This window comes from Bolinopsis microptera, chromosome 7 (genome assembly GCF_026151205.1).
Source record: "Bolinopsis microptera isolate Bmic1 chromosome 7, MBARI_Bmic_1.0, whole genome shotgun sequence".
Lineage (NCBI taxonomy): Eukaryota > Metazoa > Ctenophora > Tentaculata > Lobata > Bolinopsidae > Bolinopsis > Bolinopsis microptera.
Genome location: NC_087078.1, coordinates 11,844,718 through 11,862,113, shown reverse-complemented (window position 1 = coordinate 11,862,113; position 17,396 = coordinate 11,844,718). Strand labels below are relative to the sequence as shown.

At 36.7% G+C, this 17,396-nt stretch overlaps 1 protein-coding gene across 1 annotated transcript; it reads right to left on the bottom strand.

The window, feature by feature from the left end:
• Nucleotides 1-6,187: 6,187 nt before the first annotated feature.
• LOC134817859 (RB-associated KRAB zinc finger protein-like) lies at nucleotides 6,188-17,338 on the bottom strand. The gene is made up of 7 exons (XM_063827208.1): nucleotides 16,967-17,338; nucleotides 16,666-16,806; nucleotides 16,370-16,548; nucleotides 8,390-8,508; nucleotides 8,095-8,195; nucleotides 7,099-7,205; nucleotides 6,188-6,860 (listed from the first exon to the last, which is right to left on the bottom strand). The coding sequence occupies exons 1-7, from the start codon at nucleotides 17,256-17,258 to the stop codon at nucleotides 6,492-6,494; spliced, it is 1,308 nt and encodes a 435-aa protein (XP_063683278.1). The 5' UTR covers nucleotides 17,259-17,338; the 3' UTR covers nucleotides 6,188-6,491.
• Nucleotides 17,339-17,396: the final 58 nt, after the last annotated feature.

Below are 17,396 nucleotides of genomic sequence, written 5' to 3'. Positions count from 1 at the left end.
TGCAAAACTGGTATATCTGAACATATACCAATTTTGCACAGGTAGCACATAGTCTTCAGGGTGAAAAGGTGCATCTTTGGAACTTTTTTTGAACAATTTTGAAGAAATTTTTGAAAAAAAGTGAAATTTTATTTTTCCAAAACTGGTATATGTTACAATGTACCATTTTAGCTTTTAACAATCATGAAAACAAAATGGTATATCTGCAGATATACCACCTTCAAGAAACTTATTTTCTATAAAACCGGTATATCTATACACATTTTATAGACTTTAGCCACTCCAAATGGTATATCTTCAGATATACCATTCTCAGTTAAATTATTTTATTGTTTATAGTATAGAAAAAATGGTATATCGTGAGATATACCAGTTTAAGTACAATTCTAGTTTTTAAAATGGTATATAGACAGATATACCATTTTTAGAAGTGCTTTTTACACATGATATAGAATCTTTTAAATCAGTAAAATACATTTATCTCAAAACTATCAAAAACAGATATACCAGTTTTGCATGTGGTCCCTCATATATGAATATTGAATATGTACGACCCTGAACTATGTACCTTAGAAGATCATCAGGGAATGTAACTATTTTGTCGTTTGAAACTGAAAGGGCAGGAAGTCCATGCTCAAAATCAACACAACTCCATCGTCTTTATTGATGTTATTTCAGCGTCTTCTATCTTTCTATGATACTTTAAACATTTCCATCCGATTATCTTAAATTACGGTTCTCGATCAAATCTCCGTTGAACGTGAAGCATGAAACAGTCTTCCTATTTCTGTGTGGGATCAATAATAAAAAGTTTATGCTGGTATTGATTAACCCGCCGTATCTAACACTTTTTCGTTGTGTTTGTTAACAAAACAGAAAAATAATTAATTCGATTTATCAGGTCCGTGGGGATATCTAAATTATTTCTTGGTTGTGATTCTTATAAGTAATTGATGATTCAAATTATGACTCGAAGGAACAGTTTTATTCAGGAAACAAAATTAAAATACATATTGTCTTAAAATTACTGTAAATTAAAGTTTAATACAGTAAAGACAGATACTCGTTATTTTTCATGGTTTTTGTGTAGACATTGCACCAACGTAAAATTATCCAAACCCTTTCCCCTAATATGTGAATGATCCTTATAAAAAAGATATGGAAACTAGTACCACGAAGTTAAAAAATCAAACTCCTGATTATCCAGGAGCTACCAAATTGCAAATTGAAGAGAATAAGGGGTCGTTCACATATTACGTAATCAGCCGAGGGGGGAGGGGGTTTCCAAATGATAACACTAGTGTAATTTTGACACAATAGGCAATAGCTATGTGTAAAACTGATTATGGAGGGGGAGGGGGGGGGGGTTAAAAATTGTCCAAAAAGTGATAACGTAATATGTGAACGACCCCTCAACCACTTCCACCAAATTGCTCGCCCAAATTTTTTTAAATCGTGTGAAAAGGCCCTGAGGGCATGAAAGTTTTACTCTATTAGTATGAGTTACACTTAATTGATACGATGTGTTTTTAGTTTTGGCGATAATTCCGAATCCACGACTTAGTGTAAAAATACTGTCTTGAGGAGTTGTATGAGCAAAAATGATTTGGCAGTTCAGTAAACCACATATCCAATTGTTTGGGGTTAAATTAGTGTTGTTGTTACTGTTAGGGTTATGGCTAGCTTCAGGTTGTGGTTACTCGGTTAGGGTTAGGGTTAGGACAGTTTATGTAAAACTGAAACCGTATTGTTCAATTTGGCTGCAAAACCGTAAAAAAAAGTAAACATTGCCTATTCCTCTATAAAAAAATGTGAATCAGATATTTTCTTATTGATAATGATAATATTAATATCCCAGTAGAATCAGCCCACATACCTGTCCAGTTTCTTTGTTGGAATTGATGGAAGGGTTGGAATTAATATGATCCAGGTTTCCTATCATCAAGTTAAACAACTTCTCATCAATGGTGGGAGGTGGAAGTGTGTTGTCCCTCAGAAAGGCAGGAAGGTTCAGTAACGTATTCTTGTATAATAAATGCTACGGCATTGGTTTGGTGGGAGCAGTTCTGGTTACGGGCATTTCCTTTACTGTAAGTGTACTGAAACCGTATTGTTCGGCTGCAAAACCGTAAAAAAACAAATTGACGTGATAATTTTAAGGCGAGCGAAACAATGAGCCATCATTTACTTGTTACTTACTTTGGTGTGCTTCTATCGGGTCATCAGAGTTGCTGACCACCCCACACCCGGACAGCGAGGTCGCTGCCTTGGTGCCAAGACATTATTAAATTAAGAATCTTTCTGTGAAAAATAGATCGGCGAGATGCGCTACTAGACTGGCCACTGGGCCTAGCCGAGCTGCGAAATTGACATCGTCAATTAAAAAAGAATTTGAGAAAACAAGCTTTTTTACATTGTTGTTGTTGTTTGTTGTTGCGGGTGAAACTGAAATTTCACTCTGCGGCATGAACAACAAAAAATTTATAATATTTCATTTTTTCCCGATGCAAATCTAAATTGTAAATTTCTTCAATGTTCAAGACGGGAACTTGAGGAAGGGTTTATTAAAAAGAATATAAGTGATTTGACCAAAACCCATAATCATGGGTAGAGTGTACCGCTGCCAGTGTCTCTCTTTTCCAAACAAAAGGAAATGATATTAATTTGAGGAACAGTCCGCTAATGCAAATTGATACCGAGAATGAAATCGGTCGCTCGCTTTTTCAAATCAATAAGCTTTATTACAATTCGTAAGCCGTGATCGAATGGAAAAAGCGAGCGACCGATTTCATTCTCGGTATCAATTTGCATTAGCGGACTGTTCCTCAAATTAATATCATTTCCTTTTGTTTGGAAAAGAGAGACACTGGCAGCGGTACACTCTACCCATGATTATGGGTTTTGGTCAAATATCATCTCTTTTTGATTATAATGTCAGGATAATTTACACAGCTAGTCGAAACTTCATTAACAAGGAGGTAATTTCGACGATTTCGAAATTCTGCCTTTGAAAACGTTTCCTTGTGTTTAGTTAGGTATTTCTGTCGATAACCGACTGAATATGGCACTTTTTACTCATTCAAGTTGGCATTAAATTCATATATAATGCCATTTAAATATCGTGGAAAGCAGAATATATTCGAAATCACGAATGAGCAAATTTCTCACCTTTCGCACGTGCAAACTTTGAGCGGACGTCGCGTGCGCATACAATATTGAATCACCGTAAATTTTTGCATAGTGGTATTTAATATATAGTTTGATAAGCATGCAAAGTTTCAGAAGATTTCAAAAAGAACTTGGATCACAGCGGGACTCCAAAGTTGATAAAAATCGTGAAAATCAAAATTTTTAGCGATTTTAGCGATTTTAAATGAATTTGGGCGTGTCCCCACGTGTGCAACTTTTCGATTTTTAACTTTAAAACTAGCCTATAACACAATTTACACCTTTAAGAAGCAAAATTGAGCTCCACAACCCAAGGGATGGCCCAACACCAGAGAATACTAATTCACAACTTTTGTGTTTTTATAAAATTATTCTTCAAAAAAGCACTAACTTCAATAGCAAATATCTTTATGAAGGAGCAAGGTAGGAAACTATTCCGGTAGATTTTCGGAATGCTTGAACAATTATCTAAGATGAAAATGTCCTCAGATTTTGAATAAAATTACTCCTTAATAGTGTAAAATCGATTTAAAAAGTTGTTACTTTGTCAAAAGTCAAGTTTTAAAAACACTTAACTTGATGACGTCATCAAGTGATGATGATGACGTTAAATTATTTTTCAATACAATGTAAACTAAAGCTTAAACAATTATCTTTAAAACCTGTGGTTCGAAATGACTGTATCGTTTATACTTTTGAATCTACGGACACTTAAATGTAGGCTACAATTGACTGCAAAAAGCGTCTATACATACATATATATCTTCACGACAATCTGTTGTAAAACAGGGGTTCCAGAAAACCCACTTCCCGATACTCCTGAAACATGACTTTTTTTTTACAGTCGATTTGGACAAGGTCTAGACGCCCTGCAAAGTTTCAGATCTCTAACTCAATTTTAACATGGTTTTTAAGGCACCTGAATATGGCGATTTTGGGTTTTTTACCTAATTTCGTATAACATGCTGGCGCGTATTTTGCGCAAATTTCCCGCAAAAACCTCCATACAACTATTTCTTATTCCTGTCATCTTCAACATTGAATTAGAATGTTTTGAACTTAAATGTACCTGCTGAACTACTTTCGATGAGTCTTAATGCCTGGAAAACAATAAAGGGGATATAATCGTATAGGGGGTAAATAGTGTTGTGAATATAAGGGCGACGGTAATGCTTGCCAGCATTGTGATGGACAGCTAGGTTATTGTTTTCCTAATGACAATGTGTATTGTGTAATCAGTAATGGCATTTATGGTAATCGCACTATATAGTGACAACACTATATAGTGACAAGCACTTTATAATGACAGCTGATCTTTGTCACCATATAGTGTGCAAAACGCACTATATAGTGACAGAAACATATAGTGACAAGTTTATCTTATATCGACTTTTCCTTGATGTGTCCGATGTCGCTGCACGTTCCTTCATCGTCTTCTTAGAGCGGTCGACCAAGATCTCTGCTCTTTGTTCATCGTGGTTGTGGTTCGGAGAGTTTTTTACTGTCTGTTCATGAAGCACCAGTTTGCAGTTGAGCCAGACAGCCACGAACAACACTTACACAGGTCCTGTAGGTCTTCGTGACTCCATCAGTTAACCGTTCCTCTTTCTGTTTAAGGTGTTATAGCGTTGACCATCCGCGAGAGCGTTGTCCTTTCCTAGTTTACCAGTAGTGTATTCAACAGAGGGAGTAGCCATGATTGATATAGCTTGTCCTTCAACGACTCCAATTACGAGCTCCAACAAGTACTCATGTTTCCACATGAGTACTTGGGTCACAACCTTTCTACAGCTTGCCATAAAATATTTGAGATGACGGATCAGCTAGTTATGATCTGTAGCACGTTCAATGTTACGCGACCTTACCATCTGAAGACATGGGTCACATCCTTTTAGGTAAATTTGCAGCCGTCTCACATGTCACTATATAGTGTGCAAAACGCACTTTCAACTTTATAGTGACAGGACTATATAGTGACATGTCACTATAAAGTGCTTGTCACTATATAGTGTTGGCATTTATGGCTTTTGGCAAAAATTTCTAGCAGTAGAAGACTGAAGAAAGCTCGGTAAAGTTATATATGATATGATGGTTCCTTCCGGCGACTTTTTGCCCCCAAATTAGAGGATCTCCAGCATCACTATTTTGTATTTGTGGGTTCTTATTATTTCGCTCGCCCAAAAAGTATCGCTTGACTTGAGTTTTTACGGTTATGTAGCCGGGGAAAAAAAGAGATTTTACATAAATTAAACCAAAACCCCAACCCTATTATGAGTGATTCGCCGATTCGGAATCAGCGTTCAAAATAATTCGATGTTGGTCATTTTCATACTATATAACCTCAAGGTCTTTTCACAAGACAGTTTTTGGGTTTTTCCAAATAGTTTCTGATTATTCTGATTTGCGACAAATGATATTGCACTGTTAGGATAAACGACGTTTCAAAGTCACAAGGTTTAAAAAAATTGGGTGACTGATTTAGTGGCTACTTGTGGCAATAAGGGGTCGTTCACATATTACGTAATCATTTTTGGGAACAACCCCCCTTCGTAATCAGTTTGACACATACCTATTGTGTCAAAATTACACTAGCGTAATCATTCGGAAACCCCCCCCCCCCTCAGCTGATTACGTAATATGTGAAGACCCCTAAGGTTAATGGGCCGCGCTCAGCCTGTCATTCCGCCGAATCTCTGAACATAAATATAATAGCCTGAGGTCCCCAGGTAACCCCTAAGGAAGGTGGCACTGGGTAGATTCGAACCCGCTTGGTTAATACTATCAAGTGCAGATACTGCCGTTACACCACGACCACTGCACATGTGATGTTGTGATCAAAACCAACAACAATGAAAATTTATCACATAAAGGTATCCGCGCGCTACAGAACATGCTAAAATCAAAGCGACCATCTTAAGGACTTTCTACTGTTGTTAAGTTTTGGGAGGCCGGAGATCGAGCGTTCTGTTTTTATGCTTTGTGATTTGAGTCATTGTGACCTGGACAATAAAACTGTATCTTTGATCTCCAGAATATAATTGGGAACAACAAGAAACATTTTCTAATTTAAATACAAGATGTATTATTCTTCAAACCTCGTCTTTCTCTCTTTTAAAGTTTGAAGATATTGACAAAATCGATTTCGTTCCGAATATGTCAACGAGGAAATACTGGAATAGAACGAAGAGTCCAACTTGTGACCATAAAACATTTGTATTGGTCACACCATTTGCTATGAATAATGTATCCTAAAGTAAGTAGATACTATTGATCTTAAAACGTACACAAAAAGCAAAAACCTTCAATGATAAATCTAATTATAATTAGGAACATGATTTAGCACTTTCTGGTTCATTATCGTGTTCATTTTCCTTGTCTATTCCGTCAGAATCCGTACACACTGTTCGAATGGAAGAATCAGTTTGGGTAGCAACAGTTTGCCCACCGACCTTGGATTTTGACTTTTGTTGTTTATCTCGCTGACTCTCATTATTTACAACACTGGAACTAACCATTTCATTATCCGCCTTCTCCGAAACTGATCGTGTTAAAACTTCAGTCTCGCTTAAAACCTCAGTTTGAGTAGATTTTCCGGTTTCAGAAGTAGTTTCCACACCGGCTATTAACCTGGCGTGGAAATGTTTGCGGTGTACACTCAGAGAACTGGCGTAGGAGAATGACTTGTGGCAGACCTGCAAAGAATGTCATATTTAGGGGGGCTACATCGCTGCACGTGGGGGGCTACACCGCTGCACATTGGAAACAGTAAATCTGGAAAGTTGAATGGTACAATCAATTGAGGGAAAAAAAAAGAATTCGGTGACAAGATTGATTGAGGGATTACTAATCAACCTAAATGTTTACAGTTGATGAATTAGTTAGTTGATGTTAGTTGATGAATTAAAACCTCAATAAAGATTTACATCTGACCTCGCAACGGTAGAGTTTGATTTGTGAATGTGTGCGAGAATGTCTTTTCAGGGTACTCTTCTCTCGAAACGTCTTCCTACACTTCGTGCACTCAAAGTTCTTCTCTCCTGTGGAAATTATGTTTACAATTTTTAGCTGATCTAATTCTCTAATGGTTGAAAGTATTTCGCAACACTCCAAAACGTTTAATCTAACAAAAATGCGTACAAATACAGGGTGAGCCAAAAGTCAGTGGGCATACGTTGGCCTTAATAGCTGCACCATGTTTTATATTTGAGAGCTGTTGCTTTGCAAATGGCATACTGTACTTACTGGTTCGAGGATTCCGTCGTCAAAATTTGAAAATTCGAATATTTTAGACCACGCCCATTCAATATTAAAACACCTATACTGTTTTCTCTGAACATGCTGAACGCCTAATTTTTTCAGAGACGGTAGAGTATTAAATGTTGCATATGATCTGAAAAGATGAGGCAAAACAGATCATAAATGACGAAGTTATCAAGCATTTTCTGTATCTCGTTAACAAAATTGACTGGGTGATTATGTGACACGACACCTTAATTCCCATAATGTTTAACGGGGTGGTTAACGGGTTCACCTAATCACGTGATTAGGTAAACCAATCACCTGATCACACGTAATGAATAAACTCGTTTAAATGCTTCATATCTCGGTCATCTGAGAAGCTACAGTTCTAATTTTTTAAGGACAAACGTAATTCGAATGGCCCAACACAATTCAATAAAATTTAGTTCGATCCGACTATTCAAACTATCAAATAAATGCGAAAATGAACCTTTATTTGAAAGAAAAGATCTCGAATATTTTTCGATTTGACAAATTCCTCGAACCAGTGGTGGTAGTAAGTCATACCAGAAACTAGAAAGAATTATTTCAATTGGGCAATCAGTGACTGAGCTATTAAGGCCAACGTATGCCCACTGACTTTTGGCCCACCCTGTATTAACTACAAAGAATTAATGATAATGGTACCAGAATGTATAAGAGCGTGGTTGTTGCACTGCTGCTGTGTACAAAACGACTTGTCACACTCTACTTCTGGACACTTGAATATCTTTAGCTTCAGATGGGACCTGGGATGTATATAATGTATAATGTATATGTAGGTTAGTTTTAAAACTTTCAACATTACTATGTACTATATAACAAATGAGATATAAATTGTACATTTTCTGACTTACCGAAGTTTAGTGTAAGTGTCAAAACACAAGTAATCAACTTATTTATCAACTTATTCCGTATTATTAACTACAAATTCCTGTAATACCTGAGGTGCACCTCTAGCTGTTGCAGTTTCACGAATACCTTGTGACATTCCGGGCACTGTAACTGAATCTGTCTGTGAGCTGATTTCTGGTGGTACCATCTCTGCCATTGTGTACTGAACTGCGAGGATAAAGTAATAATAATTAGTTGTTGGGGGTTCCAACCCCATTTTCCTCTATTTTCCCTCATTTTCCCCCATTTTCAAACAAATAGTGAAAATTGAGCTATTCCAGCAAAGAGAAACCCCCTTCTACTGTAAAGCCATTAATTTTGGTGGGGAATTTATTTTCGCAATTGTTTGGGACAATTTGTGCCGCGAAATTGAGTGCCTCTAACTCATTTCTCCATCGAATCATTTCAATTCGCGAAAAATTGATGGCGCGAAAATGATCTAATTTTAGAAATCCGCGAAAATGAGTGCCCGCAAAAATATCTGGTTTTGCATAATTATCTGCTGTTAATGTATCCAGAGGTACCTGGTTATGGTCACTTACCTGATACTAGAGGGTTAAAAGAGGGTACATTTATTTTGGATTGCTATTTTTTTGTTGGTCTCAGGGTATGATTCTTTAAAGGGATCAAAATTAAAAATACATAATTAGTAGGTACTAATTATACTAGTAGGGGTATACTCCAATAATCTACTTTCAGAATAGTTATAACTTTTCGAGACCCCTAAACAGGTATTATCCCCTAAATAATGAGGTGAAATTCTACGAAATTCGCGAACAAACATATCTGGATAATTTGGTTATTTGTTGATGGACACGGTTAGCACACATTTAATTGAGCACACATTTAATTGAACACACATTTCTCTTAGGAATGAAATTCGGCGTATTTTGAAACAACTTTTTCCGTGGAATGATAAAATTCATTCGATCTTTTATCGTTGCGTTTCATTGGAATGCCTTGTATGTCAAACAAAGACGAAACTTCTAAGAGAGTGACAGAATATCACAGCAAGGATTACAGGAATACTTGATCTACATATTTTAATACAAGGTCTGTGCTTTTATATGAGGTCACTATAAATCCCAAAGAAAGAAGTTTATCTCTCCATATGCTGAGAGAGCCAACACTTTAATACCAGTATTAGCCGCAACGTGCAAATTATGACCGGATTTGCAAACCTTGCAGCCATTCATCAGCTGCACACAAACGGTTCAGCTGCAAATCATGCTCGAAAAACACGGTTTGTCCAGATTAACACTTAGCAGCTGATTATAACATGATAATTTTAACTTAAATCTTACTGAGGTCATTAGGGTCCGATAATAAATATGGATTTGCACTGTTTAAGAATAGCCCCATAAGTGTGCCTAGCTGCCTCAAGGTCAGAAGTTGTTGCAAATCCGTATACTAATTAGCCTCACCCACTAATGTAGGTCTACTGTCAACGAGATTGAGAGCGGTTCACCTGAATTGAGATGATCGAACGATCGCCCTAAAAAACTCAACGGCACCAAAGCCCCATACGTGACGCCATTAAAGTAACTTATTCAATTATTTGTTCATTTTGTTTTTAGTGGATTTTTAAGTTTGTTCAGTCAGCCAAAGAGATATGACTACAGAGAAAGATGATCTTTCAGAACAATGTAAACTTTCAGAACAATGTAAACTTTCAGAACAATGTAAACGATTGAAAGATGATCCACCGTGTTCAGGTAAGAAGTAAATTAATACAGCCTTAAATATACTCTGAACTGCAGATAAGTAGTAAATAGTAAATACAGCATGTCTTTAACATATTAATATTATATTGTTTATCGTTTAATACATTTTGAAGTGCACCAAGCTTGTTCTGATATTATGCTTAGTATATTGCGACCTTCAGAACTCACCCAATCAATTAATCAAGGCAAACCTGCTTATTCTACGGCCTAAGATTTTATGAATAATTAGTAAACAATCCGTAAAAAATTAAGTTACTGCAGATCATAAAATTTCATTTCGATAATGTGTGTTAAGAATGTTCTTACTTTACAGAACTAACAAGAGGGCATAGGATAACGATTGTTGTTTTCGCCTGCCTCGGAATGATGATAGTCTTTCTTACCCGATTGTACCCCTCTGGATTCTATTTAGACTGGGTTACGAAGTCTGGCTTCAGCACCATTATAGGTAATTATGGTAATTATAGGTAATTATAGGTGATTATAGGTAATTATAGGTAATTATAGGTAATTATAGGTAAGAGCTTTGATTTGTTCTTTTGTTCAATTATTTTTCAAAACAAGAATTTTAGAGGTTTTAAGTTTTTCTAAATTTAAATGTCTGATTGCCGCTTTATAAATTTCACAGCTCTTACCTCTAGGTACAGTTTCCATATCTGCAACACTAATCACCTCCCCAATGGGCCCCTTTCTCTACAGCTTCCTACCTAAAACTATCAGGAATGCATCTCTGTTCCGAAGGTTCCTCGGGCTCAGTATCTTCAATCTGGTCAGTACGGCACTGATGTCTTTAATCCACGTTACTATTGATAGGAGCTGTGGAGCTGTTGTGATATTTGGGACTATAGCACTGTTGAGGGGGCTCCAAGGGTGTGCAGTGGGCATTATGTATGTCTTTGTTCAGGTTAGTGGCAGATTTATCCTTTTATCGATTATCAACCAGGTTTGGTTTCTTTTTACTTTAATGTTTCGTAGAAATATTTTGTTTTCATGCTAATTTTTAAGGTTCTATATAATATATAAAACACTAAAATGAAATTGTTTACTATAATATATTTCAGGGGGAGGTAATTGATCTGTATCTCAAAGAAGATCAGAAGTCGATGATCTTGATAAGCAGTTTCATCCAAGTCGGGGTAATCGTCTCTTCAATATTGGGCACTGAGCTGTATGTAGCTGGCGGATGGGTATTGGTTGGTATTGGCGTAGCTTGCTTTAATATCTTACCTCTTTTACTACTACCATTGCTAGGAAACATAAATGTTGAGAAAAGCTCCGAACAGAAAGTTGTTTCTAGCGATGAAAAGGAGCTGCTAGAAAAGGAGCTGCAAAGTAAATTCACCCCTGGTCCCCAACCTATCTCGAACTGGACACGAAGAGTCGCATTTTACTTTCCAGACATTGTCCTGTTCCTGAATAACGTGGTAGCTGAAATAATAGGGTATGTGCTCCCGGCTAGGATAGTCTATTCTAGCACATATTCTCTGACTTCGGCAGTACCGCTATTGCGTATCTTTGGCATTGTTTCGTTTGTTTCTGCTTTAACTTTGAGTTATTTGTCAAGTAGGTTTAGGAATTTCAATATCATCCACACAATGATGATTGGAAATGTGTTGTATCACACTGGTGCAGTTGTGGCTTTCGGAGCAACTACAAGTAATTTCAGGTTTTTAAATTTTTCCCACCAATTGTTGATAGGATTAATCCTAATGGGGCTTGGTGAGGCGTGCCACCTCAATCTTTGCATACCAAGCAAGTTTGCTCTCTACGACAAATGGGGCTTGGAGAAGAGTGGTTTGGGAGAAGAAGCAGCTAAGCTCTATAACATCGTTCTGAACGTAGCCTCTACAGTTGGCACAGTGATGTCAGCCTTGTCCTTGTCAGCCGAGAGCGAGGTACCGACTGTGGCTGGTATTTCAGGACTGGGCTTCTTTCTTTTCATCGGACTACTCCTCTCCAATCTGGTTAAATGAGCTGGCAACTTTTAGAGTAGAATTATAGATTGTGATGAAGCTTATTTTGTTCGTTTCAAGTTGAAATCGGTGGTATTATAGGTTTATGGTTTTTTTATCGTTGTGCGTGATGTTTTTAAAGATTGTAAAATGTATTTTATTTTAATCCTAGAATTAGCAAAGAATTTTATTTAGTCCTTTTTACCATCAATTAAATTGTCAACAATTCAATATACGATTCAGTATCTTAACTTTGGTCAATAACAATTTAGTGCTTTCAATTGGAAAGGCTGACAATAATTTACAATAGTTAAATTTACACATAGCCGGCCAATTTTTGATGGCTGTGTTTCAAGAGTGAGCCTCCATTCGTCATACATAAAACATCATTTATAAACGGTTAGAGCATAGTTGTACATTGATTTGCACAGGCAGCAGTAACTATAGATGTGTGGAGCTTATTTAACAGCGGATTTAGGTATGCCAATTATGTTTGCCGTACACCCAGTATTCAGTATTTATCTAGATACTATATTTTAAACTTGAAGAAATCTCCCAGCAACGGCTTAAAATAGGGAAAAATGCCAAAAAGTGATTACATGGATCAATTACAGCTCGCGAGTGGATTTTAAAACTCGCGAATATTAGCAAGGTTGTAGAAAAAGGATATGCAGCTATTATAGCATTTTTAGAATTTTTATTTAGGCTTCAGATTTCTTGTAAACAACATCGGAAGTGAGGAAAAATAGACGTTAAAATAAAAGCACAATTTTAGCTAAGTTTTACTGCGTCGTCCCTAACAACCTAAAAATATTGCACATGCCCGAGCAAGCACAGATCATCACTGCTCGTTTTCATGCTTTAGCCTTTATGATACGTCATGACTAGCTTACATTTACACTCACGCTATGACTAATGACTATTCTTAACTTTGACTGTGATTGTTATTTTATGATAAAAAGTATCGACTAGGGAACTTTATTATCATCGTCAAATAAAAATCCATATTTTTTACAAAACGGAGCTAGATGATGGAGAGAAATTAGAACATATTATAACTGATTTCAAATTTCCGCGAATATACATCGGGTTTCTAGCATGTTATACGATTCGTGTTCTCCTCCGTATGAAGATTGAAGCATCATTAGTCAAATGTCATAAATCTCTGTTTATACTGATAGAATATGAACAAACATATCACTACACCAAGAAATAATGCAATGATTAATGCCAACAGTCTCATGGATAAACCTTTTTTAGATTTACCCTTTTTAGTCTCGTTCTTACTATCATCATCGCCACCTGTTCCACTATCGTTAGTGTTGTCATCATCACTCCCCGTATTATCATTGCGAATATTTAAACCAATCTCAACATCTTCACCATTCTCAACATTACCACTATTCTGAACATTTCCACCTTTCTCAACATTTCCACCTTTCTCAACATTACCACCATTCTCAGCATTACCACTATTCTCAACATTTCCACTATTCTGATCATTACCACCTGACCCACTGTTTCCGATTACACCATCGTTTGTTGTTTCGTCGTTATCTTCCTCAGAAAGAGTTTCTCTTTTTGCCCAAGGTTTAAGATCGTTATCTTGATCTCTGAGACTCTCATTAGCTTGTGCTGGGTTAGGACAGAACACCAGGAGTGTAATGAGGACTAACAGTAGGGTGGTCATGAACTGAGAGAAACAAATAACAGAAGTAATAACAAGTATATAAACATAATAATAATAAATTTAAATTTAATAACACCATTATATAATACGGGCTGACACGGGTCTCAACGACACTGGAGAAATGGGCGGACTTATGGCGGATAGAGTTTTATGGAGACAGCGCATCAATACTCGGACGCTGAAGCCGCCTTAAGTCAAGTAAGAGTCATTATATAATATATGATATATAAACATACATAATGAAACTATGAAATGTATGCAAATATAAATAATTAAAAGTGACTACAATACGATGTATAACAACACATGATAACAATTTTTACGAGCTCTGGTTAGACGACAGATAATAAAAACTTTTACAATACATAATAAAACTTTGACGACACATAATAATATGATGGTCACGGTTGAGGTTATAACTAACATAATAAAGAATGTAATGATAATAAAGATCTTTTTGTTTCTGTAACGAATGGATGTCATGTGGGAAGCCACGTGATTTCTACAGAAAGGTTTCTATAGCTCCAAAATTGAGCTACGACTCTCTTAGATATCAAACAAAATTAACTTCGAAATGATTTGTCCTACTCGATCAAAGATTTGATCTGGAACAAAGCTGGTACGGTTATTTTGTGATTTCCAATATCTCATGTGCAATTTATGTGAACGACCCCTTACAAGCAAACACTAAAACCATATTAACTAAACTGATAAAACTTCGCCCCATTGAATGACGGAATGTTACACGATATCAAATAAATTGACTAATTTCAAATAAATGCTATAACATTAAAATGGACACTTTTAGAATTAACTCTCTAAATAGCTTACGAGGTCAGAGGGGGGGGGGGGGGGGGGGGGTACCACTGTCCATTTTGTCCATTTTGTCTTTGTCTTTTTTTACATTTTTTTGTGAAGGACAGTGTTTTGGGGACAAAATGGACAATACTAGGGACAAAAGGGACAAAAGGGACACAAATTTTGGACAAATGAGACAAAAAATTAGACAAGCTCAAATGTAGAGAATGTATATATTCTACTCGACATCTACAATTTAGATTTTTATGTCAGTGTTTTGCTGTACTTAGAATCAACTGAAACCACTGAAGGGACTGAAATAAGCAGAATTCATCAACGGCAATACATAAATAAATGTGTACACGGTTCAGTCAATATTTCATTAATCCCATTAATCAAGTGGTGATATCAAAAAAGTCATAATCTTTTAATATCATAACGCTCATAGCGGCCAGAAGTAGATACCCAGACCCACACAATTACTTACAAAAACTTATGACTGAAAAACACAGCTGAAAAAGAAGCTAAATGTAAACAACTGTGGAACAAGAAGGAACGCTTCCTCAGACACAGGAAGCATAAAGAATCGACACCCTGTACCCTATCGGAAATCAGCGACTTCTCTAGATCATCAGACGAAGAGAGCTGTTAGCAAAACGAAATTGTTAACAATGTATAATTCTGAATTTTAAGATTTTGTAATAGATAATCCCGATAATCAGCCTCATCAATGTCTGCCCTTAATCCATATTCAATCTAATAACTAGCTCTAGAACAAACAGAGTAGTTATATCTCTTCCTCTGTATCCCCTCAGTGCAATATTAGTTGTCTTGCTTTTTGAGTGTTGTTTGCAATGCAAGCTCAGCTCAAACGTCAAATGTGAATCAGTGAGCAGGCATATCGGACTAGACCAAGTTGTCTTGAACAGTGAGTACACTAAGGCTGATATATAACCATTAACCAAGATTGACTTTACTGTTCTGTCTGAATTTACCCAACTTATTAGCTTGTTGGAACTGTGCCTGAACTTATTTTTTGCATTTCAACAGATAATTGACCTTATTTTCTTTACTGTCCATTTTGTCCCTGTCTATTTGTCTCGTTTGTCCCTGTCCTTTTTGTCCATTTTGTCCATTTTGTCCATTTTGTCCCTGTCTTTTTGTCCATTTTGTCCTTTTTGTCCCCGTCTTTTTTGTCTATTTTGTCTTTTTTGTCTTTTTTGTCCCTATTATCTTTTTTTGTCCCTTTTGTCCCTCTTGTCCCTTTTGTCCCTTTTGTCTTTGTCTTTTTTCAGTTTTTTTTGTGCAGGGATAAAATGGACAGTGGTACCCCCCCCCCCCGTCAGACCAAGTCATTTATCTTAAATAACAACGACATTCTTCTGGGAATAAAAACTGTTTTTCTAAAAACTATAATAACTGCTACTTATAATAACTTCGTCGCTTGTAAATTCCATGTTGATTTACAAAACTCAGCAACATCTAATACTCGGTATTTAACATAATATAATACGTTATTTGCTCATTGGTTTTGACGCACATAATGTAACTCGTATATTATATTATAATATGACGTTGACGACAAAGTTCTAATTATTCCCTAATCGATACTTTTTACCGCATCAAAAAAATATGGATCACAGCCAAAGTTATGATTAGTCATAGAATGAGAGTAATGTGAGTTAGTCATGACGTAACATAAAGCACGAAAACGCGCAATGATGATCTGTGCTTGCTCGCGCACGTACAATCTTTTGATGTTGCTAAGCAACGACGAGGTAAAACTTACCTGAAGATGCGCTTTTATTCTAACATTTATTTTCTCTGGCAGATCAGCTAAATTATAAAACCATTACAAAACTTACTGAAGCTTTACAATCTTGTACTCTACACTTGAAGTGGGGTGGCGCACTGCTACTGGTGACGGTTACTTTACTTTTTACCCTCGACTTCTGTTTTGACAGGGACTTTTTAACTTCCGTACTTTCGGGACGAGGCTCAAGTAAGGAGGTTATTGTTATCTCTTGAGAAGGTACAGGTATGTCTGAAAATATTAACATCTATTACAGGGTTGATCATAACATACCAGCTCAATCGAAATTTCAGGGCAAAGTTTGAAGGAAATTCCGTACATTTCTCAGATTAAAACTTTACAACTTACATTGCAGGGTATCAGAGCCGGCTGCGTCCTGGTCGGAATGTATCTTGTCCTCAGCCATAAAGCGGCCCACTAGAGCTGCGTGATCAAACCATCTGGTCTCCCATATTGAGCTTATTGGTGTGTCGTCATCAGCATCATTACCTGGTGTAATCAATTAATTAACAAATACCTGGTGCTAAATATGGTTGGTGAGTAGATTACTTATCATTTAAATGGTAACTTTGCTGTGCTATTTTGGTGCGATCATGTTGGTCTTGAAGCTGAAATAAAACGTCGCCAAAAAACGCGGAAACTAACGTACTTTTATCGTCAAACTGCAGCTGTTGAGTGTAAGTCTCGGATAGCTCCCCACACGAATACAGATGAAAGGCTGACTTTTGTTGGCATCCATCCAAATCATGATACCGCTCCACAGAACAGTTCTTAGAGGAACTCAACCCATCCTCCGGCACAACATCAGATGTATCCTCACTGAGCCCCTTAGCGTCACTGCTGTTAGAATTAGATTGCTCAGAACTGAGGGACTCTATTACCTGGTCAATGTCTGATCTGGCACGGTTAGCACTGGAGATAAGACGGCTGCTTGATAACATGTTCAGTGTTAACTTCACATTTCAGTGGTATTTAGGATCAACACAGCGGTATATCTCGGTTAATTGTGTCTAAACATCCTGATCCTATTAAAGAGAGTGCTGTTTAATACAACGTAACAAAACGAACACATCAGAAAT